This window comes from Heterocephalus glaber, unplaced genomic scaffold (genome assembly GCF_053883595.1).
Source record: "Heterocephalus glaber isolate CG9 unplaced genomic scaffold, H.glaber_assembly_v1.0 deba00001532, whole genome shotgun sequence".
Taxonomy (NCBI): Eukaryota; Metazoa; Chordata; class Mammalia; order Rodentia; family Bathyergidae; genus Heterocephalus; species Heterocephalus glaber.
In genome coordinates this window covers 27,387,178-27,412,118 of record NW_028258330.1, presented here as the reverse complement: position 1 = coordinate 27,412,118, position 24,941 = coordinate 27,387,178, and the positions used below count along the sequence as shown (strand labels likewise).

The window sequence follows — 24,941 nt, the reverse complement described above, 5'->3', positions numbered from 1 at the left end:
ACAAGTGCAAGGTCCCAAGTTCCATCCCTGGTACAAAAAATATATAGAGAGTCCACCAGAAAAAATGTATACACACTTCAACAGTTTGCCATAGTAATAAATGTCTGGAAGCTGATAGCCACCACTTTGAGCACCTCTTATAACTGGAGAGGCCAAAGGAAACTTGTATTAACTCATGATGTCTCAATAAATTTAGCATTAAAATATTTACACCAGTTTTTTTCTTTATACTTCCTTGGCGACTCTGTATATGTATGTGTGACACACATATATGTCTGTGTGTGACACACACATATATGTCTGTAACATTTTTTTCAAAGTACTGAGAGGAGGCCCTGCCCTGTCTCTATAAAGGGAAGGTAGGCTGCACACTCGCTCAGAGCTAAGTTCAGTGCCTTCAGTCCATTTTCACCACTTGCTTCAGTAGCTCATCAGACCTCCAGTAGCCAAAATGGTGCAGCAGTTTGATAGCAAAGAGGCTTTTCAGAAAGCCATGGCTGATGCAGGGGATAAACTTGTAGTAGTTGATTTCTTAGCCACGTGGTGTGGGCCTTGCAAAATGATCAAGTCTTTCAGTCCCAGTCTGAAAAATATTCCAGCGTGTTGTTCCTTGAAGTAGCCTGATCCCCGCCACCCCATACTAGAGCTTGAACTCAGGACCTTTCGAGGCAGGGGAAGCATCACTGAGCTAAATCCCTGGCCCTCCTTAAGTAGATAAGGATGACTGTCAGGACATTGCTGCAGACTGTGAAGTCAAATGCATGCAAACCTTCCAGTTTTTTAAAAAAAGTGAAAAGGTGGGTGAGTTTTCTGGCGCTAATAAGGAAAAGCTTCACACCATTAATGAATTAGTCTAAATGTGTTTTCTGAAGAACATAACCAGCCCTCAGCTGTTTAAAATTAAAATTTTTTTTTTAATGAACAGTGTGAAGCATGGAAACTACCCATCTGCCATTGATTATAAATGACAATAAAACATTAATTCTACCCTTAAAAAAAAAGTACTGAGAGGAAAGTACTTAATGAGTGTGACTAGGAAAGTCTTCAATAAATAGTTCTGGGAAAATCTGACATCCACATACAAAAGTTGTTGGACCCTTAACCTACAGTGTATAAAAAAATTAACTCAAAATGGATTAAAGACTGACACTATAAAACTTTTATATGAAAACAAATCTTCATGATCTTGGATTTGGCAGTGCTTTCTTAAATAATAGAAAAAGCACATGAAACAAAAGTACCAAACAGATAAAACTGGACTTCAATAAATTGAAAACTTGCACATCAGATAAGGACACACTGAAGAAAGTGAAGAGACAACCCACAGAGATTCTGAGGGGAGATGAGGTCTTGTAAGATGGTGGAGACATAGGGATGAGAACTGTGTGTATGACAGAGGGCTGACTTCTATCTAGGATTTATGCACTGATGAGGATCGGGAGATGGAGGAGACCACTGCTTCTTTATTGAAGTAAAACAGAAAGTTATGGCTAAGAAGCTGAGCAGAACTTATGGTTAGGATACACAGTACAGTATATGTTGTTGACCAGACATATAGTACCTAAAAGCTAAGGACACAGAGAAGTTATAAAGAAGAAAAAGGCACATCTGGTAAACACTAAAGCTATACTAATACGAGAATGGCAGGGCACAACAGAGCACACCTATAACCCTAACACTCAGGAGTCTGAGCCAGAAGGATTACATAAGGTCAAATCCAGCCTGGGCTACATAGTGAGTTCAAAACCAAAACTATATAGCAAGACCCGTCTCAAAAACAAAAAACTAATATGAGACTGGACTCTTGAGCCAGAAGATAGAGATAAAAACAGTCATTAAATACTGGTAAAAGGTTCAATTCACCAAGAAATTTAAATAATTCTTACTCATAAGCATGTAATAACATACCTTCAAAAGTATAAAGAAAAAGCAAGAAATTGTAAGAAGAAACAGGAAGATATTAACATACCTCTCTTAGTAGCTAACAAGCAAAGCAGCCCCCCAAATAAAGTAAGGTCAGAATATTTGCTTCACTTAACAAGCCTGATAAACTGTAGCCGGATATACTATAGAACTCAAAACCCATGACTTATAAAATATGTCTTTGTCTCACACACACAAGAAACATTCACTAAAACTGATCACATTCTTAGCCATAAAACACAGCTGTTAAAGAACTCAGGGCTGGGAGTGTAGCTCAGTGGGACAGCACTTGCCTAGCACGTGAGAGGCCTTGGGTTCAGTCCCCAGCACTGCCAGAAAAGAAAAAAAAAGCTGATCCCAAAATTCATATGGAAATCCAAGAATAAAGTACATCCTTTAGAAGTTCTTTGGTGAGAACCTGATGCTAGATAGGAACTTTTTTTTTTTTTGGTAGTACTGGAGATTGAATTTAGGGCATTTGCACAGAGCTATATCTCCAGCATCCCCAACCCTGGTTTTTTTTTTTTTTGGTACCGGAGATCGAACTCAGGTCCTTGTGCTTGCGCAGCAGGCAGGAAAACCACTGAGCTAAATCCCCCCCCCCCCCTTTTTTTATTCTGAGGCAGGGACTTCCTAAACTGCCCAGGTGGAGCTTGAACTTATCATCCTCTTACCTCAGGTTCCCAGGGTGCAGAATTACAGGGGTGTGTCACCACACCTGGACCCAAGCTGGTCTTAAATCTCTAAGCTCAGGTGATCCTCCCACCTCAGCCTGCCTAGTAGCTGGGCTATAGGTATGTACCATCATGACCAGCACTGGCTATGAATTTTTTTTTTGGTACCAGGAATTGAACTCAAGACCTCATCCTTGCCAGGCAGGCACTGTTCTACTGAGCCCCTGGCCTGGCTGTGAATTTTTTAAACTTGTACTTATATTTGAAGAACAAAGTTGGAGGAGCTACACTTCCCCATGTCAAAACTTGTTACAAAGCTATAGCAAATGTGACAGTATGGTACTAGCATAAGTATGTGCATGTACATCAGTGTTATGGAAAAGAAAGTTAAATAAATCCTTAAAAAAAAAAAAAAAGATAAATAAATCCTTACATTTATGGACCATTGACCTGTGACTAGGGTGCCGGGAATGCGAAAAGAATGGTGCATTAACAAATGGTGCTGGATATCCAAATGTGAAAGAATGATGTTAGACTCATATTTTATACCATATATAAAAACCAATTAAAATGACTTAAATGTAAGTTAAAATTATTAGAGGCAAGCAGAAGTAAATTTTCATGACTCTGGGTTAGGAAATAGGTTTTTGATACCAGATTTGAGAAACTTAAGTGAGGGCCGGGGATCTAGCTCAGTGGTTTCACTGCCTGCTGCGCAAGCGCAAGGACCTGAGTTCGATCCCCGGTACCAAAAAAAAAAAAAAAACCCCAAGTGAGGGCTGGAGATTTAGCTCAGTGGTTCTGCGGCCTGGCTCCCAAGCATAAGGACCCGAGTTCGATCTCCGGTACCAAAAAAAAAAAAAAACCTAAGTGATAAAATAATCAGATTTCACTAAAATTAAAAACAGGCTGGGGTATAGCTTTATAATAAAACCCATGCTTAGCATATGTGGGACTCAAGTTCAAACCTCAGCACCACAAATTAAAAAAAAAAAACTAGCCAAAAAGTGGAAAAACTCACTGTCCTACTAATGACTAAACAAAACATGACACATCCATATGACAGAATGTTATTCAGTAATGAAAAGGAACAAAGTTCTGATACATACTACAACATGGATAAGACTCAAAACATGGTAAAGAAGCTAAAAGAATACACATTATGATTCCATTAATAGGAAATACCCAGAATATGCAATCCTACAAAGAATAAAGTAGATTAGTGCTTGTCTGGAACTGGGGGATTGGAAAGAAGAGACTAGAAATAATGGTTAAATGGGTACAAGGTTTCTTTTTGGGATGATGAACATGTTATAAAACTAGAGAGTAGTGATGGTTGCACAATGTAATAAAATTCACTGAACTGTATACCTTAGAGGGGGTGAATTTTATGTATAATGGAATATTATTCAGCCATAAAAATGAAGTTCTGATACATGCTACAAAATGCATTGAACTTTTAAAACACGACAAACTAAAAAGACTAATATTATAAACCTCAATTTATATAAAATTGCTACACCTAGCAAATTCATGGAAACAAGATTAGAGGTTATTAGGGCTGGGTAGAGGGTATGTATGGTAAGTTATTGCTTAATAAACTATATGTTTGGAATGATAAAAATGTTTTGCAAACAGCTAGGTGTGATGGCACATATGCCTGTAATCCCACTACTCTGGTTGTCTGAAGCAGCAGGATTACTTGGAGTCTAATCTAGGCAATTTAGTGACTTAGTGAGACTCTATCTCAAAATTAAAAAAAAAAAAAAAATTAAGGGCTGGGGGCGTAGCTCAGTGAAAAGGCCCTGGGTTGAATATCCATACCCTAACTCAAAAAATGAAAAACAACAACAAAAAAGTCACAATTACACAACACTGTGAATGTAATTAAATGCTAGTGAATTATAGGCTTAAAAAATGGTTAAGGGATGGGGATGTAGTTCAGTGGTACTGTGTTCGCCTAGCATATACAAGGCCCTGCTTTATTCTCTAGCACCCCACCCCTTGTCAAAAAAAAAAGTTACAAAGGTAAATTTTATGATACATATATTTACCATAGCCCCGCCCCAAAAAATTTTTTAAAAAGTTAAATATGGGAATATGAACCCACAATTTCACTCCTAGGTATACACTAAAATGAACTGAAAACAGGTATTCAAACAAAACCAAAATCTGTCCTCAAACCTATAAACCTCTTGCATCAGTCTCCCAAGTGCTGGGATTACAGGCATGCACTATCATGCCTGGGCTAATAGCTTTTATACTGTTGTAAAAGAGTTCTTGTCCTAATGCTTAAATAATTATTTAATCTTTGATGTTATTACCAACACACCAGTATATTATCATGACTTCTGCTATGTTTTTTTTTTTGTACCAGGGATCAAACTCACAACCTTGCACTTGTGAGGCAGGTGTGGTGCCACTGAGCTAAATCCCTGGCCCACTTCTGCTATTTTTATTGTTCTGTATTAATTCCACACAATGAGCTTTTGCACACTAAGTTTTAAATTTCTTTATGGAATTAAATTATAAAATTACACAATAAAATGTGGAACTATTAGGCTGAAAGTCAGCAGTCTCCTGCTCCATCCCTTCCTATCTGTGAGTCAAAGCTTCACTTTTAAATATTAATAAAATGCCAGGTGTGGTGGCACAGGCCCTAGTCCTACCCCTCTAAGGCTGAAGCAGGAGGATCATGGGTTTGAGGCCAGCCTGGGCTACATACTAAGTTCAAGGCCAGCCTAAACTATATGGTGAGACTCTGTCTCAACAAAGAAAGAGAAAAAGAGAAAGGAAAGAAAGAACAAATGAACCAACCACAGGTCACTGTACATTCTAGGAGATCCTTCATTCCAAAAGATAAATTGAAAAAGGAACCTAAAGAAACAGGAAAGCCACCATTCAAAAAAATAATTTGGAAAAAGGAACCTAAAGAAAGACAATACAGGGATAGAAGAAACAAATACATATGTGGTGTGTGTGTGTGTGTGTGAATGTCTCAGATAAAAAGATCCTGAATCCATAAAATAAGGACAGAAACTTAAAAGTCAAGAAAACTCCACAACTGAAACAGATTTTAACAAATACATATAAAAAAGCCAATAATACATACACAGATGCTCAACATTACTAATTACCATGGAAATGCAAATCAAAACCATAATAAGAAACCACTTTATACCCACTGGGAACCCTCACATACTGCTGTTGGGAATGTTAAATGGTACAGCTGTTTTGGAAAGTAGTTCAGTTTCTCAAAAAGTTAAAACACAGAAGTATCCTATGATTCAGCAATTCCACTCCTTGGTTTATACAAAAGGAACAAACATGCATCCGCACTAAAACTCGTACACAAATGTTCTTAGCAATATTCACAGTACCCAAAAAAGAGACATGACCCAAAATGTTCATCAGATGAATGCATAATTAAAATATAGTGTATCTATAAAGTGGAATATTTTGGGAACAAAAATGAAGTTGTGATGCATACTTTAACATGGATAAGCCTTGAAAACATGCTATGTGAAAGGAGCCAGACACAAAAGATCACATATGACTCAATTTGTATGAAATGTCCAAAAGAGACACCTGTAGAGACAGAAAGTAGATTAGTAGTTGCTTAAGGATGGGGGAAGTCCATTGCTTGCCTCATAAGCACAAGGTCCTGAGTTCGATCCTTGGTACTGAAAAAAAAAAAAAAGAATGGGGGAAGTATGGGTTATCCTTTTGTAGTGATGAAAATGTTTTAAAGTTAGAAGTGGTCATACAAAATTGTAAATGTACTAAATGTCACTGAATTTACACTTAAATGAATATTTTTTTTTCGGTACTGGGGATCGAACTCTGGACCTTGTGCTTGCAAAGCAGGCAGCGGAACCACTGAGCTAAATCCCCAGCCCAAATGAATATTTGAATATTATGGTTTCTAAATTATCTCAATAAAGCTGTTAGGAGAGTTGAGGATGTGTCTTTGGTACTCTGGTAGAGCACTTGCATAGCAGGCAAAAGGGCCTAGGTTCCATCCCCAGGACTGCAAAGTAAATAAAGCTACTGAAGAGTGAATGACAGTTGGGCAGGTGGTGTACACAGTTAATCCAGTCTGGACACTGAGGGAGAATGATCCTGCATGAGCCCATCCTGGGCAACTTATGGACTTAGTGAGACCATGTCTCAAAACAGAAACAAAAGGGCTGGGGATTTAGCTCAGTGGTTTTGCAGCCTGCTGTGCAAGTGCAAGGACCTGAGTTTGAGTCCCGGTACCAAAAAAACCAGCAACAAAAACAAAAACTGAATGAAAAAAGGAAAAGAAAAACCTTCTAGAATGTATGGAAAAATACAAAATAAAAAAAGATGAGAGACTGATGATTATTTCATCAGGTCCAACATCTGACAGGAATTCCAGAGAGGAAAAAAACAGCAAATAGAAGTGAGGGAAGTATTTGTATATGTGCTGCCGAAGCGAGCACAATGAGGGAATTATTTGTAAAAATTAATATATGCCTAGTTTGTATGCATGTGTGTATATGTGTATGTGTCTGTTACTGGGGGCTGAACCCAGGGCTTTTTCACTGAGCTATATCCTCAGCCCCTTTTTTTGAGTCAGGGTCTTGCCAGGTTGCCCAGGCTGGGCTCAAACTTCCAATCATCCTGCCTCAGCCTTCCAGTGTGCTGGGATTATAGATGTATCACCATACTTAGCTTATAAGACTAGTTTTAAGGAACAATAGATGTGAGTATACAGGTAGAACCAGCCAATTAATTACTAGCATAACAAATGAAAAAAGACCCATTTTATGGCACATCACTGAGAAATTTCAGAAGACAGTTATATAGTGAAGATCCTAAAAGCTTCCAGAGATTAAAAAAATTACAAAGTGGGGAGAAGTGGAATGGCTTCAAACTTCAGCAGAAATAATGGAACCCAAACACAATGAAGACTTTTAAGATTCTGAGGGAAAATGATTTTCAACTTTATATTACTTTTATATTTCTATTTAATATATACATTTTATTTTATGTATTTATACATATATTTGCAGAGCTTAAGCATGCTAGGCAAACTAGGGCCTTGAGCATGCTAGGCAAGCTCCCTACCACTGTATTACATCTCCAGCCCATATATATCACACATATACATACATATACATATCTATATTTATTATTTCCCACTTTAAACCCAGCCAAACTGTAAGGGTCTGAATAAAGACATACAAAGTTTCCAAAAAGTTCCTTCAATTTTAAGATGTGCTTTAATAAAAAGATAGACAAAAACCAAGAGAACAGAAGACCACGTGGTTTAAAAAACAGGGTGCCCATCACGGGAAACAGCAGTCTCTGGTGATGAAAGCAGAAGTCTCAGGTCCAGAGAGCAACCTGACCAGGTTTGAGCAGAGGGACTGTGACAAATATGAAATCATGAGGTTAGCTAATGTGTTTGCACAACTGGAAAATATTACTGATGAGGGTTGGCAGATCCAGTGGAGCATGCAGAAAAATTTTAAGAATTTAGGGGCTGGAGATGAGGCTCAGTGGTACAGCACTTGCCTAAGTATACTGAAGGCCCTGGGTTCTGGGTTCAATCCCAGTAACATCCCAACACACACACACACACGCACGCACGCACGCACGCGCACACACACACACACACACCCGAAATTGGAAAGTGAAGTGGGTGAAGTGGCATGTGCCGGTAGTCCCAGCTATTTGAGAAGTTGAGGCAGGAGGGTCACCATTTGAGCCCAGGAGCTCGAGACCACAAGTTCTGGGAAACACAGTGAGACCTCATCTTAAAAACAAACAATCTGGAAAATACAGTATATATAAAAGTGAAGTACCATTTGTTCTAAGAAAAAAAATTATTAAAAAGGAAAATGAAATCTTAATATACTATTATGTTCTGCATTAAACAATATTTACATACTTACAGTAAACTGAGTTACTTAACCAAAACTCTTGAGGTCATATGTGGAAGTGGGGATTGGGAAGTGGAGATTATGTGGTACTCATCTATTTTATCAGGAAATCAACACATAATGACAATTACTTTTGCAAAGGAAATAGAAGGAGGCAAAGGGGCTGGGTGTTTTCTATCAAAGACACCTTTGGTGCTCTCTGATCTTTGCCTCTAGCTTGATTTTTTTTAATATATTACTGTAAAAAGTTATTAGCACATAGAGCAGCTCCCTGAACCCCAGTGGGTGTGACATCAAAGCAAGAAACTGGTCTAGAAGACAATGAAAACAGTGACTCCAAAGCACCCTCTAGCACCGGGGATTTAGCTCAGTGGTTCTGCCGCCTGCCTCACAAGCGCAAGGTCCCGAGTTTGATCCCCGGTACCAAAAAGAAACTTCAAAGCACCCTCTAAATCATCAGGTGCAAGAGCAGAGGGTGCAGGTCCATTCTATTGGATACTCTCAAGACCTGTCCTCTCCAAACCTGTGAAGGAGATGCCAACTGGCAAGAGGAGCTTTGGCTGAACCAGTCAGTGCTGGGTGATAACCTCCAGCTTCCCAGGGGCCTGTCTCTTTTTTTCTTGTTTTTCCTTTTTTTCTTTTTGTAGTGCTGAGGATTGAACCCAGAGCCTCCCACATGCTAGGCAAGTGCTGTATAGGTATAGCTCCACTGAGCTGTACCCCCAACCCTTTTCGTTTTCTGTGAGTAGGTGCTACAGTTTATACCTAGATGTCCTCCCACAGCCTCATGTGCTCATAGGTGGGGCTTTGGGGAGGTGACTTGATCACAGTGCATGACATCAGTGGATTTGATAAGTTTACAGCTAAATGTAAGGATGGGAGGTGAAGCCTGGTTGCAGGTGTGTGTGGGGTCACTGGGGGTATGGCCTCCTTCCCTCCTCCCTTGATCTCTCTCTGCTTCCTGCCACCATGCCATGAGCTGTTTCTCCTCTGCCATGCTGTCCTGCCTTGAGACCATGGTCTGAAACCTCTACAAACTGTGAGCCAAAATAAACCTCTCCTTTAAATAGTGGATGTTGGGTATTGTGTCTCAGTGACAAGAAACTAAGAAACAAGGTCTAAATTGCCCAGGCTGTGATCTTCCTGCCTCAGCCTCCTGAGTAGCAGGGATTACAGGCACATGTCACCACATCTGGCCCCTAGTTCTTTCTAAACTAATTTCTTAGGGGAATTTTTGGGAATAGGCACTGTATAGCTAGAAATGTAATGGGGAAAACACATAACTTGTATTTCACTCATGTATAGATCTTCAATCTCTGTTGAGGCCCAGTCAGATCCTGGTGCTTGGCACAGTAACCACCTAGCAAGGAGATGCTGAAAGCCAAATGCACCACGTTTCTCTGCGTCCAGCATTCTGCTTGGCACTTTATACTGATCACCATGTTCAATCCTGACAACATGCTTATGCAGTTTCAGAGGGGATTAAGAAACAGAGGTTTGGGCTGGGGATGTAGCTCAATGGCACAGCACCTGCTTGGCAAGGGTGAGGTCCTGAGTTCAATTCCTGGTACCAAAAAATAAAAAAATAAATAAACGGAGGCTCAGAGTAACTTGACCAAGACCAAGTCACTAGTAAAGAAAAGCTGGGAACTAATCCAGGTGAGGCTGAGCCCATGGCCTTCACAATTAGCAGCTACTACCTGGAAAGAGGTTGTTATGTCTGTGGGTGGCTGGCAGAAAGGAAAGAATGAAAGATGAGCTCACAAAAACGGCCCAACAGCAAAACCTGAGTCCCTTCCCACTCAGCAGCTCCGAGGCTGGCTGGCCCAAAGCTGGAGACCACCCATGTATCCCCGTCCTTCACCCCAGGGGATCACCCACCTTCTTCAGAGAGGTTGTTCTCTTTGGTCTCCTTGTCCATCTGGCAGCACCAGCCTTCTAGACGCTCTGTTTCCGCCTGAAGTAGCTTCAAGAACCAGTAGCCATCTCGGCGACAGGCCCCTGGTTGTGCTGGCTCTGCTGGGGAGCTGGAGGTCGACTCAAGCCAGGGGTCAGGTGGGGGCAGTGAGGATGCCTCCAGGGCAGGGTCACTGTTGTCTCCATAGGAGAGGTTGCGCTTGATCTGGGCAATCTTGGGGACCTGCCGGGGGCCAGCATCGATGTTGATGGAGTTGGCATGTGGGGTACAGTCTGGGAGACTCCTCTCAGATGACTTACAGCTTGAGTCATTAGCATCCTGGGTATCCGAGTCAGTGTCCCGTCGGGAGGACATACTGTGAGAGGGGGCGCTGCTTCTGTGGGTGAGGGATGGATGGGGTGGGGACAGGAGGAAGTGAATCACCAAGAGGGCCAGAGACCAGAGGCCACTTGACCCGGACACACAGGAGACAGAGAAACAGATGCATCATCTGCTCACCATGCGCCTGAAGCGGGTCCCACAGCCCCCGTCTCATTCTCTGCTCAGCCCTTGCCCCATCCCACCCACGCCCACACGCACACACACACAAGGACAAGGTCATAAGGTTGCCTGTTTACTGCAGTGGGGCCAGAAAGACCACCAACATCAGGGTAGCTGGGGCTATGGTCCCAGCCCAGCTTTGGCCCCCTGACTGACTGGTCTCACAGAGCAAGTGCTCATTTGTCCACCCACCTGCCCCCTGCCCAGCCTCCCATGCCTGGGCCACCACCCGCACCCCAAACCCAGCTTGGTTATTAGAAATCCAGCAAGGAGAAGTGGGTTAGGGAGAGCAGGAGAGGTGAGAGCAGAGGGAGGGAGAGGAGAGGGAGAAGCAGCCGCCACTTCTGTCCGACTTACCGCCAGTCGTCCTCTACCTGAACCCCGATGGACTGGAATTTGGTAGCGGGACTGGGCTCCTCTTTTGGCACTGGCTGAATGCAGTCAACCTTATTGAAGGACAACGACAGCAACGGCACGGAGACAAAGACAAAAATAAAAAACAAACACCACACTTGCTGCTGAAATTCACATTAGTGGGATGACGCAAACAGACGAGTAGACAGACACATACGAGGCATGCAGACACTGCACATGGGCCCGAGGCCGGACCAGGTTAAGCCGGGCACTGCTCATTCGCACGGAGGCGGGAGGGGTGTGGGTGGAGATGACTGGCTTTCCCTACTCTGAGGAGGGTGCCATCACATCGATCGCTTTGGGTCCGTTGTCCTCCGAGAGGTGGGAACCGTTCCTTCTAGTCCTCTCCTTTACACGCATCAGAGAGAAGAAAAAAAAGGACGACGAAAGAGAACACACACACACACAAAGCCACAGCCGTTATCTGGTGTAGTAAAAGCTGGGGGCTGTTTTGAGGTAAAGACCACTCCCCCAACCCTGAAGCTGAAGCCTGGAAGGGCAGGCTGGAGACACTCAGACTGAGGCAAACCAGGGACAGTTCTGGGTTTGAGAACTGCCACCACAGCAAGAGCCAGCGAAGTCCCTGGACACTACAGGATGCCATCCTGGACCTTCATCACACTTGGTTGAGCTGAAGCTACTTTCAGCACTGGGTGACCCTGGGGAGGGCCACAGCCAATGCCACAGCTAGTATTCACTCTGCAAAGGGAATTAACACAGCAACAGGAATGGCCCTGGGGCTCCCTAAAGGAGCCTGGCCAAGGAACAGGCAGGCCAGTCATCCCATTGTTGCTCAAGAATGAGGGAGAACCCATACTTGACCGAGGACTTGGGGTACCAAGAGGTAGGACAAAGGTTCAGGGTAGCCTCAGAAACAGACTCTCCAGTGTCTTGGCATCTTGGACAGATGCAGGGGCCAGGAAGGCTTTCTGAGGCAGGGATATAGCCACATTTCCCCTCAGCCCAGGAAGTGCAGCTGCTATATCTCCAAGGAGCTGAAGTGAGAACATGGACTGGGGGGAAGTGAGGAAAAGGGATTCCCAGGATAGGCCCAAGAGTTACAGTCTTTATCCCAGCATCAGTTCCGGGTAGAAGGAATCAAAGCTGGTTCTTACTCTCTCAGTCCTTCTGGAAGATAAGAGCATCTGGTTTGGAAAATGAGAGGGTGGGCTGCCAAAGACCTGAGTGCCTGGGACCAAGGTCAGAGACTGGGCTACTCTCTGTGTTCCTAGGAACCCCACTGGGAGAAGGCTCTACAGGGTGAGAGCTGGACCCTTACAAAGAGGCCCACTGGATGGAGCCAGATGGAGCCAAGAAAACTGACAGCCAACTTTTTCCCCATGTATATGTGGGGAATCTGACCTGGAGCTCTCTCTTGGGGAAAACAAATCCAGGCAAGTACAAAGAATTGCCCAATGAACCTTCTCTATTTCATGCAGTGCCCGCTTTGTGTTCCACATCCCTTCTGCATTTTACTGCTTTATCATCAACTTAGCCATATTCACTTACCCAGGGGTGGCTGTGAAAACGGAGAGCCCAAAGCATACCACCTGGTCCTTCTTGATCTACCCCAGGACTTGGTAGAGCTTTGCCTCCCTGAGCCCTCTGCCTACTATAGCTAGTCCACCCTCAACGTCCTGAGTGTACTCTACTTTCTATTTTACTCTACTATCCCTCTAGGTAAAAAGAGTCCTTTCACTTTTTTTTAAAAAACAGTATTGGGGTCTGAAGCCAGGGAGTTCTGAGCTACATCCTAGCCCCTTTAAAATTTTGAGTCAGGGTGTCTTAATACCTTGCCTAGGCTGGCCGTGAACTTGCAACCCTCCTGCCTCAGCCTCCTACAGAGCAACTCTTAAATCAAAGTTCAAGGCAGGGTCAAGTTTGCCCTGCTCAGCTACTCTAACAGAAGACAGACTACTGATGTTTGGTACATGTAGAAGGTGCCTTGAAGCAGCAGAGGGGAAACTGGTATACCACTCTGCTGAGTGCTGCAGATGTGCAGTGAGCTTGGCTTCTGGATAGACCTGTTGGTGTGAGCCACATGGCCCTAAAGAGACATCTGCCTGGACCCTTTCCCATGGAGGGAGGCACTGGGACTGGCATCGCATGTCTCAATATGACACAAACCTGGTGCTTCAAGCCACCTATCTGTCCCCAAGGCCCGAGAGAGCTCTGGGCAGTTTCCTTGAACAACCCCCATGAAGGGCCCTGGGTCCTGGGCCACTGGCCCATCAGCATCTACACTTCATGTGGCTCCCCCTGCCAAGAGGGACTATGGCTTCCATACTCAAGCTGATCTCGGATTAGAGAACTGTTAGGCCAGACCCACCTCCCATGGGTAGGCTGGCAGGGCAAAGGGTAGAGTGGACAGACAGACAGTGGACAGCAAACAGTGGACAGGAGATGGCTGGCTGAGTGTAACTACATTCACTGGGGAAACCCGCCAGAGAAGCAGCAGCATATGCCACAGCTGCAGACTCTGAAGGGGGGGTGGGGGGGTGGGGACAAGGTAGGTGTGGCTATGGGTGGAATTTGGTTTAGCCACTTGGGATGTACTCCCCAAAAGAGACAACCTTTTCCCAGGAGACCTAGTGGTCCTCCTCCAGATGTAATTACACACAGGCAGGTGCACAGAGCAGACTGAGGACAGTGCAAAAGGGGTCCCTACTTGTATTCCTATTGATGACAGTTTCCTTTTGGGGATGGTCTCGGAGTGGGACTCAGAGCTGGTCAGCGTCCCTTGTTCGCTTTTCAGAGCTGCATGTTTTGGGGGTGGCTCCAGGGCTTCAGGGGCTTGGACAACTCCACCCCGCGTCACGCTAGGCGGTCGAGTACTGCTGTCCAGGCTGTCCGATGAGTTGCTCAGGCCCGACTGGCTTGTCACTTCACTCTTGTGATCCTGGCTGTCCAGGTAGGTGTCCTGAGCAGACTCAGTACTGCTCTGGACTGTGACTGAGATGAACGGCTTTGATGTGGTACGTGGAGGGACCGGTGGTGGGGTCTTCTTATACGCCACTAGACACGATGAACCTGCAGATGGGTGAGAGGACAGGGGAGAAGGTGAAGCCTCCAACCCTCTCCAGCCCTGTTCTGAGCAAAGACTCTGCCTTACCTAGTCTAGCTCTGGCCTCAGCCACTTCCTCAGTGAGGACTTGCAGAGCAAGAAAATGAGGGTCAGACACAGCAACAACCAAGACAGACACCTGTAGGTCTCAACTCCATTCATCCTCACATGAGGCCAAGTCAAGTGGTCAATATTACCCAGAGATACCTTCCATCTCACAGTCATACATAATGGTTCTGTCCAGTCAGGACATGGGCTAGACAGTCAGGTGCATGACGCCACAAGGCTGAGGCAGAGCCTGATCCATGCTAAGAGGTGGTGATGACAGCTGAGCTCAGACAGCTAAGGAATGGTTAACACCTTGCTTTCCTGTCACTGAGAGACCTACTGTTCCCTCTGTCTTTTCTTCCACCTTCCCTCCCACTCTCTCTGTGTGGATGCCCTTCCCTATGTGATCAAAGACAAACAATCATTAAGGGCTTGGCTAACCACACTCTATCTTGCCTCTCTCACCCCACCTTTCCCTCCTCCCCTATACTAGTCTGCTGCCCCCATGACTCCATCATGCCTGGTTGAACTCCCTGTTCTTCACTGAGATCAGAAAACCAGAAATTCCCATGGAGTGTCATCTCTGAACGGCACTACCAGGCCAGCCTGGTGCTCAGCAGGCCACAGGACACCAAAGGCTGGGTGCTTGCTTCTTACATGTGGTCTGAAACAGAAGGTGCTTTTCTGGCTGTGCAGCATCTATAAGGATGGAGCCTGACCACCAATGGCCTTTCCCAGCAACTTAACTACCAGTGCTCTCTTCCTGGGAGCATGAAACAAGGCCCTGCCCTGGTCCAGGGAGGCAGATGAGCTTTGCCTTTAAGGGCTAACAGTCAACCCACAAAACAAGACCCCTTGTCACAGGTGCCATGGACAAGGGACTGCAGAATCCTCCTTGCCGCTAGGCGCTATCATAACACAAGCCTATCAGAATGGCTATACAGATGTGACATCATCAAATGCTACCGAGGAAGTGGAAGGTATGAAGATACAACCACCCTGGAAAATGGAATGATGTTTCCTTATAAAATCAAACATGTAATTTACCATACAACCTAGTGATTGCACTCTTGGGCACTTATCCCACAGAAATTACAACATGAATGTTCAGGGCAGCTTTATTTGTAATAGCAGACAACTGGAAACAATCTAGATGTCCTTCAGTGGGTGAATGGTTAAATGAACTGTGGAATATCCACGCCATGGACTATTCTTCAGCAAAAAGGAATAAACAACTGATATAAGCAACAACTTGAATGAATCCCAAGCATATTATGCTGAGTGAACAAAAAGCAATTCCAAAGAGTATCATTGTCTGATTCTACTTTTGTAACATTCTTGAAGCGACCTAATTTTCAGGATGGAGAATAGATTAGTAGTTGCCAGAGACAGGGTGGCATACTTAAGGGAAAAAGTAATAATATGGGCAAGAGGGAAGTAGGTATGATTATAAAATGCTAACAAGAGGGACCCAGTGTGTGGCAATGGAATACTTTAGCATTTTGTGTTTGTTTTGTTTTTTGAGACAGGGTCTCGATATGTAGTCCAGGCTGGCCTTGACCTCATAGCGATCCTCCTGCCTCATCCTCCCAAGTCCTGGGATTACAGGTGAGTGCTATCACACCTGGCTTACTTTAGCATCTCAACATAGAGATCATTACATGAACCTACACGTGATAAAATTGCACAGAAAACACGTTCAGGTGAATGTGAGTGAAACTGAGGAAATCTGAAGGTGAGAGAGGTGGATTCTATGTTAGTATTCTGGATTTGATGTTGTACTAGTTTTTTGCAAGATTTTACCAGCAAGGGCAACTAGGTAAAAGTTTCTACAAAGAAATCCTTTCCCTCCCTCCTTTTTTTGGTGGTACTGGAGACTGAAAACAGGGCCTTCACACTGAACTAAATCCCCAGCTCTTTTTTGAAGACATGGTCTTGCTAAATTGTCCAGGCTGGACTCAAATTTGAGATCCTTCTTTCTCCTAGATTGCTTGGATTATATGCATGTACCATCACATATGACTCCTTTGTGTTACTTCTGTATGTGAATCTAAAAATAAAAAATTTAATTGATAAAACCTATCTATCTGTCCATTCATCCCAGAGACATCTATGAAATCTGGCCCCTGTAATGAATTCCAGGAAAGCTAGGCATCCTCATCAGCACTGAAATAGCTGTGATGTGAATGGTTCTTCAGTACCAGAGGCCACAATGGAAAAGCCTAGGGAACTGGAAGTAGGCATTGTGCCCAGTGCAATCTCAAGGTAACTGGGCTCTGTGAGCTCTGAGCCAGGAGCACTTATTTCCCACTCTGTTCAAAATTGCTCAGGCTTGGAAGAAACTTTTTTTAAAAATAAATTTTATTTTAATTTTATCTTATTCCCCCTAAGCCCTTTCCTCTATGTACAAAAGCTTCGTTTCCATTTTTTCCTTCTATGTTCACTTTTTTTCTTGTCCCTTCCTTCCTTTCTCCCTTCCTCCTCTCTTGTTCCTCTTCCCTTTTGAATACTTTCTTCCCATTTCTCAATATCTATTATACATTTTAGTCCATATTTCCACTTTTGGTTTCTCACACCAGTGCAACAATACAATATTTAAACATGTGTGTCTGATTTATTTCACTTAAGAGTATTGTCTCAGGGTCCATCCATTTAGTTATACATGTCTGAAGCTCATCATTCTTTTTTATTTTTTATTTTTTTCCGGTACTGGGGATCGAACTCAGGTCCTCGGTGCTTGCAAGGCAGGCGGTGGAACCACTGAGCTAAATCCTCGGCCCTAAGCTCATCATTCTTTATGACAGAGTAGTGTTAAAAAAACAACAACAACAACAACATAAAAACCACGTCTTTATCCACTTGTCAGCTGATGGGTATTTGGGCTGTTTCCAAGATTTAGCTATTATAAACTGCTGCTATAAACATGGGTGTGCATATATCGCTGAGGTAGGATGCTTTTAATTCTTTCGGGAAGATACCAAGAAGAGGAATAGCTGGGTCAAATGGAACCTCTAGTTTTAGTTTTTTGAGAAATCTCTGCACTGATTTCCACAGTGGTTGCACCAGTCTACACTCCCACCAACAGTGCAGAAGGGTTCCTTTTCCCCCACAGCCCCTGCAGCATTTGTTATTGATTTGATAGCAGCCATTCTTTCTGGAGTGAGATACAATCTCAGCATTGTTTTACTTTGCATTTCATGAATGACCAGTGATGTTGAACATTTTTTCATATTTATCTGCTGTTTCTAATTCTTCATCTGAGAAGTGTCTTTTCATTTCAGATGCCCATTGAAAGATTGGGTCTTTAAATTTTTGGGGTCTGATTTTTTTTGAGTTCTTTATATATTCTACATGATAGTCCTTTGTCTGATGAATAGCTGGTAAAAATTTTTTCCCATGCTGTCAGTTGTCTCTTCATTCTGTTGGTGGTTTCTCCTGCTGTGCAGAAGCTTTTTGAGATGTCCCAGTTGTTGATTCTTTGTAGTATTTCCCATGTGGTCTGGGTTTTGTTCATGAAGTCTTTGCCTACCCCTATGTCCTCAAGCATTCTACCTATTCTCTCTTCCAGCAGATTTAATGTTTCTGTTTTAATATTTAGATCTTTGCTCCATTTCAATTTTAGGTTAGTGTGTGGTGAAAGATATGGGTCTATTTTCAATCTTTGGCACTATTTATTAAAGAGGCTTTCTTTCAGTGAAGGTGTTTGGCTCTTTTGTCAAAGATAAGGTGGTTGAGTATGTCTGGAGTTCGTTTCTGCATCTTCTAGTCTGTTCCATTGATCCTCAGGTCTATTCTTTTGCCAGTACCATGCTGTTTTTATCACAGTAGCTTTGTAGTATAATTTAAAGTCAGAGATTGTGATATCCCCTGCCTTGCCTTTGTTGCCAGAACTGCCTTTGCTATTATTCTAGGTCTCTTCCGGTTCCAAATGAACTTTATGATTGAAACTTAAGAGATCTTGCAGACACACCTGTAATCTCTGGTTACCAACCAAGAAAGAAAAAAGCATGGGTGGGACAGTCACATCTCTGGACAGAAAAGGAGACGGCAGGCCGTGCCTAGGTCTGCAGAAGAATGATCTTCCAATACACCTTCTTGCACAAGGGGCAAGCTTGCGCAGAGAAGAGCTGCTGTGTTTAGCTGATCCTAATGCACAGGCTGACAGGCCAAAACTGGGTCATTTATTAAGCTGTGCTCAGCAGTTGAGTGGCTTTGTAATTAAAGCCTTAAGTGACACTGTAAGGTAGGGATATTGATCATACCCACTTCACAGTTGAAGCACATGAGGCTCAGAAAAGGTAGATGTGCCCAGAGTTGCCAGTGGTCACGGCAACCACATCTGCTGGATACACAGCCCCTCATTCTGCTCCTCAGGCCCTGAGCCCTCCCACTTGGGCAGGGGCTACAGATTTGAGGCCTTTCACTTTATACCACTCTGCACAGCATCCTACTGGGCCCTGCAGCCAGTAGCAGAGGGACACCACAGCCAAGATCTCACTGCTGGGGCAGGAAGAGCCAGGGCCCAGCTATGCCTCAAGCAAGCTCCTGCTTGCCTTCTGGCCTTTGCAGCACTATCATCTGTTTAGTGGGCAGAGGTGGGGGCAGTTCTAAATGGGTAACAGCACACTATATTCACATATCTTTGGCAGACTCAAAGCATTTTCCCATCCATTCTCTTATTCAAGGCCAGATGTAGCTTCCCTTCTCTGCAACTGGAAGCAAGATTCCTGCTGTGGATCCCTTCTCCCCACTTGTCTGAAGTTCTATCCTTTTTTTTGGTACTGGGGATTGAACTGGGGACCTTGCGCTTTCGAGGCAGGCGGTGGAACTACTTAGCTAAATCCCTGGCTAAAGTTCTATCCTTTTGAGTCATTCCTTTGGCACTAAGAATCCAGGAGCCAGGGAATGGTATGAACCAACAAGCCTGAGTTCAAACCACCCCTGTCCTGTACAGGGGCTGTGTGGCACTGTCTCCTTGCAGGTGGAGAAAAGGAGTGATGACATGGGCTACACCAGAGAAGCCAGGTAGAGCCTGGCCTGGGGATGGCATGGTCCATCCTACTGATGTCTGGGACAGAGAAAAGTGGGCCACCACGCCCCACCCAGCCCAGGGACAGTTTCCCCTAAGAACTGGATGCTTAGAGCAGCTGTCAAGGCCAACCACTACCAATGCCCAGCAGACAAGACTGACTCATCAGGATCTCAGGCATGAATTTGTTTGGCTTGAAAGTCCCAAAGGAAGTAAGTTTTAATTGTGTTTCTGACCCAGCTCAGGAAACAGTGAAGCCTCAATTTTCTCACAATGTTTAAGGGGGAATCTGTCCTTTAAGGCAGTAGCAGGTAAGTGTTTGGGAGCCAAATCTAGCTAAGGCTGCAAGACCCCACATAGGGTCCTGTCCTCATCTGTGGGGAGGGGATGACACTGGCTGTGAGGCAGCATGTGCAGTGGTCTCCAGGATGTATGAGGGCAGAGGGCCCCCTTCTCCCAGGAGACAACGGGACTGGTCACAGTCTGGACTGATGATGAAACGCTAGCTACTCTCAGGGCTGCAGAGGCCCAGGGTCATGCTGAAGCACACAGAGGCGTGAGTCCCTACCGAGGCAGCTGGTGAGTCATTAGAAAGAAAATGTATTGGCAAGAGGCCAGGCCAAGCTGGGCATGGTGGTGCAAGCCTGTATTCCCAGCACTTGGGAAGCTGAGGCAGGTTGATGCCTGGGAGGTCAAGGCCTGCCTGGACTACATAGTGAGTTCAAGGTCAGTCTGAACTACACAACAAGACCAGACCCTGTCACAAAATACAAAAAACAAACAAACAAACAAAGGGGCCAGGCCAAGTGCTGGGCGTGGTGGTGCAGCCTGTTATCCCAGCACTCGGGAGGCTGAGGCAGGAGAACTGCCATGAGTTTGAGGCCAGCCTGAACTACATAGCAAGACCCTGTATCAAAAAACAAAACAAAACAAACAAAGGGCCAGGGCAGATGCAATAAAACCAAAAGTGAACTTTTCTTGGATTCTCTGTCTCCTGGATTATAGGTCACAGTCAGCTAAGTGGTGTGAGTAGCGGAGATGATTTTGAGGCTTTGGGGCTCCCTAGGGATTAGGCATTTCTCTGCTCTGAGTCCTGTCCCCTGGAACAGGAGGGTGGGGCCAAACCTTATAGAAGACACTCATGTCCCACCTGCAAATGCAGGAAATAGAGGCTAACATCTCCCTTCGGCCCCCTCCCCTCACCCTGACTTCTCAAGTATTTTCAGTGTCACTTCCTCTGAAAGGCCTCCCCTGACTGTTCCCTTCTCTTCTATCACTCAGGAACCTCCATCGGAGCAACTTTCCCATCTGTCTTCAGCTCCTCTAAGGATTTACTTGTTGTTGGCTATAGGCTGGGGGCACCGATGGGAACTCCACTTTGGCACAGGCCCAGGGTAATGACTCAAGCACAGCAGGCTGTCAATAAATATTTGTTGAATGAGAAAATTAACCTCATTATTGTGACTGAAAACCTTTGGATGCCAAAAATCAAGATTATCTGGCTATAGTAAAGGCTCCTAACACTTTAATATTCAAGGTTTTAGGCTGCCTCCCCTGTTAAGAGGCCTTTATGCTTGGTCCCCACATGTCCCACTCCCTCAGCACACTGCTTCCAGTTTCAGAGAAACAAACACACCATGCACTCATGCACTCAGCCTTTATAGTGCACTGCTTCCTGCTGGAACCCTTTCCCCTGTCCTCTGTGCTTCTTGTTTTCCTCCTAGCTCATCCATCTTAGCTCTTTCGAGCCCTGGCAGAGTCTGCCCTTCCTTTTTGTGCATCTGTTGGAGCACTCAAGGCTGCCTCTGATTGAACATATCCCATGTGTGTTGGTGGCCCAGTGCATAGCCCAGAGTGCACAGCTTTTCACCAGCCAACTAAATCCACAACAGGGCCGTAATTCATATGTCTCGCTGCCCAGAGGCTCTTATTTACATTATGTTCCCTTTTTTTTTTTTTTTTTTTGGTACCAGGGATTGAACTCGGGTCCTTGCGCTTGCGCAGCATGCAGCAAAACCACTGAGCTAAATCCCTGGCCCTACATTACGTTCCTGCCAGCTTGAACATACATGTTCCTGCCCGATGGGACACTCATGCATGTACCATGGGTAGTTCAAGTCAATGGGAACATGTTAAACTTTAGAGGGTGTCAACTGCTTAGGTGTTGGAACAGTGCAGCCCTGAATCCTCCAGGTTGTGGTTGCTGCCATTCCTCCCCCAGGCAGATGTTTTATATGCCACAATTTATACTACCACATGTAGGTCTAACTCTTGCTGGCTGTCATATTTATTTTCAAAGATCCTGCCAACTGAGGTGGTACACAACTGTAATCCCAGCACCAGGAGGCTGAGGGAGGAGGATGCCTGGGAGTTCAAGGCCAGCCTGAGCTACACAGTGAGACCCTGCTTCAAAAAAAAAAAAAAGGAGGGGGGCTAGAGATGTCAGTGGTGCTGTGCCTGTCTAGCAAGCGCAAAGTCCTGAGTTCAATCCTGATACCGAAGAAGAAAACGAAAAAAAAACCAAGATCCTGAGTGAAGCACCTGCTAAGGAACAGCATGCTGAACCCTGTCCCCACAGTCTGCATGGTTGCCTACTGATCTCAGTCATGCAAGTTCCTCGTGTCAGAGCTCAGATAGGTGTGCCAGTAGTGCAATGGAGCCTCCTAGCAGCCTGCCCTGGCCCCAGACATCTAGCCTAGCCTCCCTGCCACCATAACACAAGTCCTTACTTCTTTGAAGTAGAGGCTCCTTTTGTCTCATTATTTCTGCCTTCTGTACCAGATTCTATCCACCAAACTAGCCAGTCAGAATGAATTTGTTTTCACATTGTTTTATAATGTCAAGGTGTTTAAGATGGCCAAAGCTTCAGATACTCAGGAATGGCTGTGACTCCATCTCACAAGGGATCTATCCGGAAGACACCACAGCCCCAAGAAGTTGGCTCCAACAAATGTCTTGGCAGCAAGGCTGCACTTGATCCTGAGGCTAGCCCAGTCCTCATGCCTGGTAGCTCAGGTACCTGAGCCTGGCAGGTAGACTAGAGATAGGCCCTAGACTCCTCAAAGAGGAGTGAATGCCATGGGCCACTGACAGTGCAGGAGGTGTGGTAGCAGGCCTTACAGAGAAGGCAGAGGCCAGCTCCAGGCCCTAAATGTTGGACAGAGCTGGCCTCAGACTGAGCCAGGTCCACCTACCTTCCTTTTCTGGCTTTGTCAGGCTTGGGAAAGGGCTTGTCAGAGAAAGTGCCAAAGGCCATAAGATGCCATTCCCTCTCCCATTCAATGAGAAGCCTGTCAACCATGCAGCTGTGGTAAAAACAGATCTCAAAGATTCTCCCCACTAGGCTACAAACTCCTCCCTTCTTCCCTGTCTTCTCCCCACCCACCCAAAGCAGGGGGAGCTGGGAAAGAATTCTTAGCAGCTAGGTCAGGAGCAGGGACAGACAGACCTGCACAGCTACTTCTCTGCACAGACAGTCCTCTGTTGCAGTCTGAGTGCCCCCTCCCTTGCTGTGCCTCAAGAGTTAGCACCAATGGGCTGGCAGCACCTCTCATGCCAACGTCCTCCTAAGCTCTTCTGGGGATCTTCCACTGCTCCCACAGCCAGGCTCTTCCCAGCTTCCTCTCCCATCCTTCCCTTCTCCCTGGGTCTACAGCCAATCTGCCCTTAACTGCCCACACTCCTACTCCCTGGTCTTCCAACTCCTGCCCTGTCTTCCTGTCCCCTCTCTACCCTGGCCCTTTGAGGAATCCAACCACACCACTGATTTCAGACCTTTCAGTAGTGCCACATCCTACCTAGCAGACTTTGAACAAACTCTTCAGTGAGGGCATTCAGGGCTTTCAGAGTCTGTGCCTGCCTTGGCCTCCAATGTCCACAAAATCCAACAGGTTACAAAGATGAGATGTCACACTACTGAAGATGAGCTGTAAAGCTCACGGAGCTGGCCCTGTCCTCAGAGCCTTGCCCAGAAGCCAAGATGCAGTCTTGTTGATAACAATTCTGAGGGCACAGCAAACCTCACTGACTAGGGCTAGGCCTGGGAAAACACTTCATGTATAGTTGACCCTCACTTTTTATGGATGCTGCATGTATGAGTTTACCCATTCACTTGATTTATTTGTAACCACAGACGTTACACAGACACGTGTACCCAATGTGCACACAATAGCTGAGGTAGAATAAGGTAACACTGTTTTCTCATTTCAGCTCTCATACAGTAAACAAGTGTCCTTTTCATGGTCTATTAGGGCTCCACTTTCCCTTTTGTTTTTTGCTGGTGATCTCTTTAAAATAGCTCCAAGAGTACTGCTGAAGGACTGCCTAGTGTTCTAAGTTCAAGAAGGCTGAGATGTGTCTTGCGGAAAAAATACATGTGTTAGATATGCTTCATTCATGCATAAGTCACAGGGCTGTTGGCCATGAGTTTGTTAATGAATCAACATTAAATAGTCTTTAAGAGCCAGACATGGTGGAACACACCTGAAATCGAAGCACGCAGGAGGCTAAGGCAGGAGGATTTCGAGTTCAACCAACCTGGACTTTATAGCAAGACCTTGTCTACCGCCCCCCCCCCCAAGAACAGAGGTTAAGTTTATTTACTGATTGGCCAGAAAAATATGGTGACCAGAGGCTTGCAAGGACCCTGTATTTCCCATGGGAGCAATGGCTTGGCATTTGATATGACTATAACATAACTACCATGAGTAATGAGAACTGACTTGAACTATAGCATAGCTAACTGAATCCTCAAAACCATGACACACCGGGTATGTCCTGCCATTGCCCCATTTTACAAAGAGGTGAAGTGATTTTTTTCTTGCTTACCTTCCAGCAAAGCAGTATTGAGCTAGGAATGGAACCTAAGGCTAAGCATTCCCCCATTCCCCCTCTACCATACCAACTCTGTAAGGTTAATAAGGAGGGAACAACCTCAGCCACCACAAAATGGGATGTGATACCCAACGAACTCGGCGGTGCGGCAAGGGTCTGACATATATAAGGCATTCTGTGATCAAGGGTGGGCCCCTACCACTCCTTTACCATGGTTTCTGGATGTAGGAGAAAGTGATCACTTCCTTGAAGACACGAAGTATGGACGGATCACCAGAGTCACTTGAGTGGCAAGGAGATGGAGGGCTTGTGGTGAAGGGATCTCTGTGAGCAAAGGAGCAGGACAGACAGCCTAAGCTCTAAGGCATAGAGGGGGAGAAGGTGAGCAGGAAACAATTTGGCAAAATGAAATTTAGGCAGTTAGCTGGTAGAGGGGTGCTAGGCACCAAGGCAAGGATAGCAGGAGGAGGGCTGCCTCCACTCAATAGGGCTCCTTGGCTTCCTGAGGCTGTCTGGAGCGAAGGTAACTTCTTCCTGCCCAAGGCAACCCTCAAAGTCCTTTCAGGCTAGGCTGCAGTCAGATAAT

General features: G+C 45.0%; 1 protein-coding gene across 10 annotated transcripts in view; it reads right to left on the bottom strand.

Annotated features, from left to right (window-relative positions):
- Positions 1 to 24,941, bottom strand: part of Dlgap4 (DLG associated protein 4) — a 181,692-nt gene that overhangs the window by 6,998 nt on the left and 149,753 nt on the right. For 5 of the 10 annotated variants that reach the window (XM_021246944.2, XM_004867838.4, XM_087188958.1 and 2 more), the window contains 3 exons: positions 14,050 to 14,411; positions 11,325 to 11,413; positions 10,391 to 10,803 (listed from right to left, as the gene is read on the bottom strand). In XM_021246944.2, coding sequence (XP_021102603.1) covers positions 10,391 to 10,803; positions 11,325 to 11,413; positions 14,050 to 14,411 — 864 coding nt within the window. Of the gene's footprint in view, positions 1 to 10,390; positions 10,804 to 11,324; positions 11,414 to 11,649; positions 11,730 to 14,049; positions 14,412 to 24,565; positions 24,680 to 24,941 lie in introns of those variants that run through there. The other 5 variants (XM_087188961.1, XM_087188960.1, XM_004867840.4 and 2 more) reach the window with 3 other exon arrangements.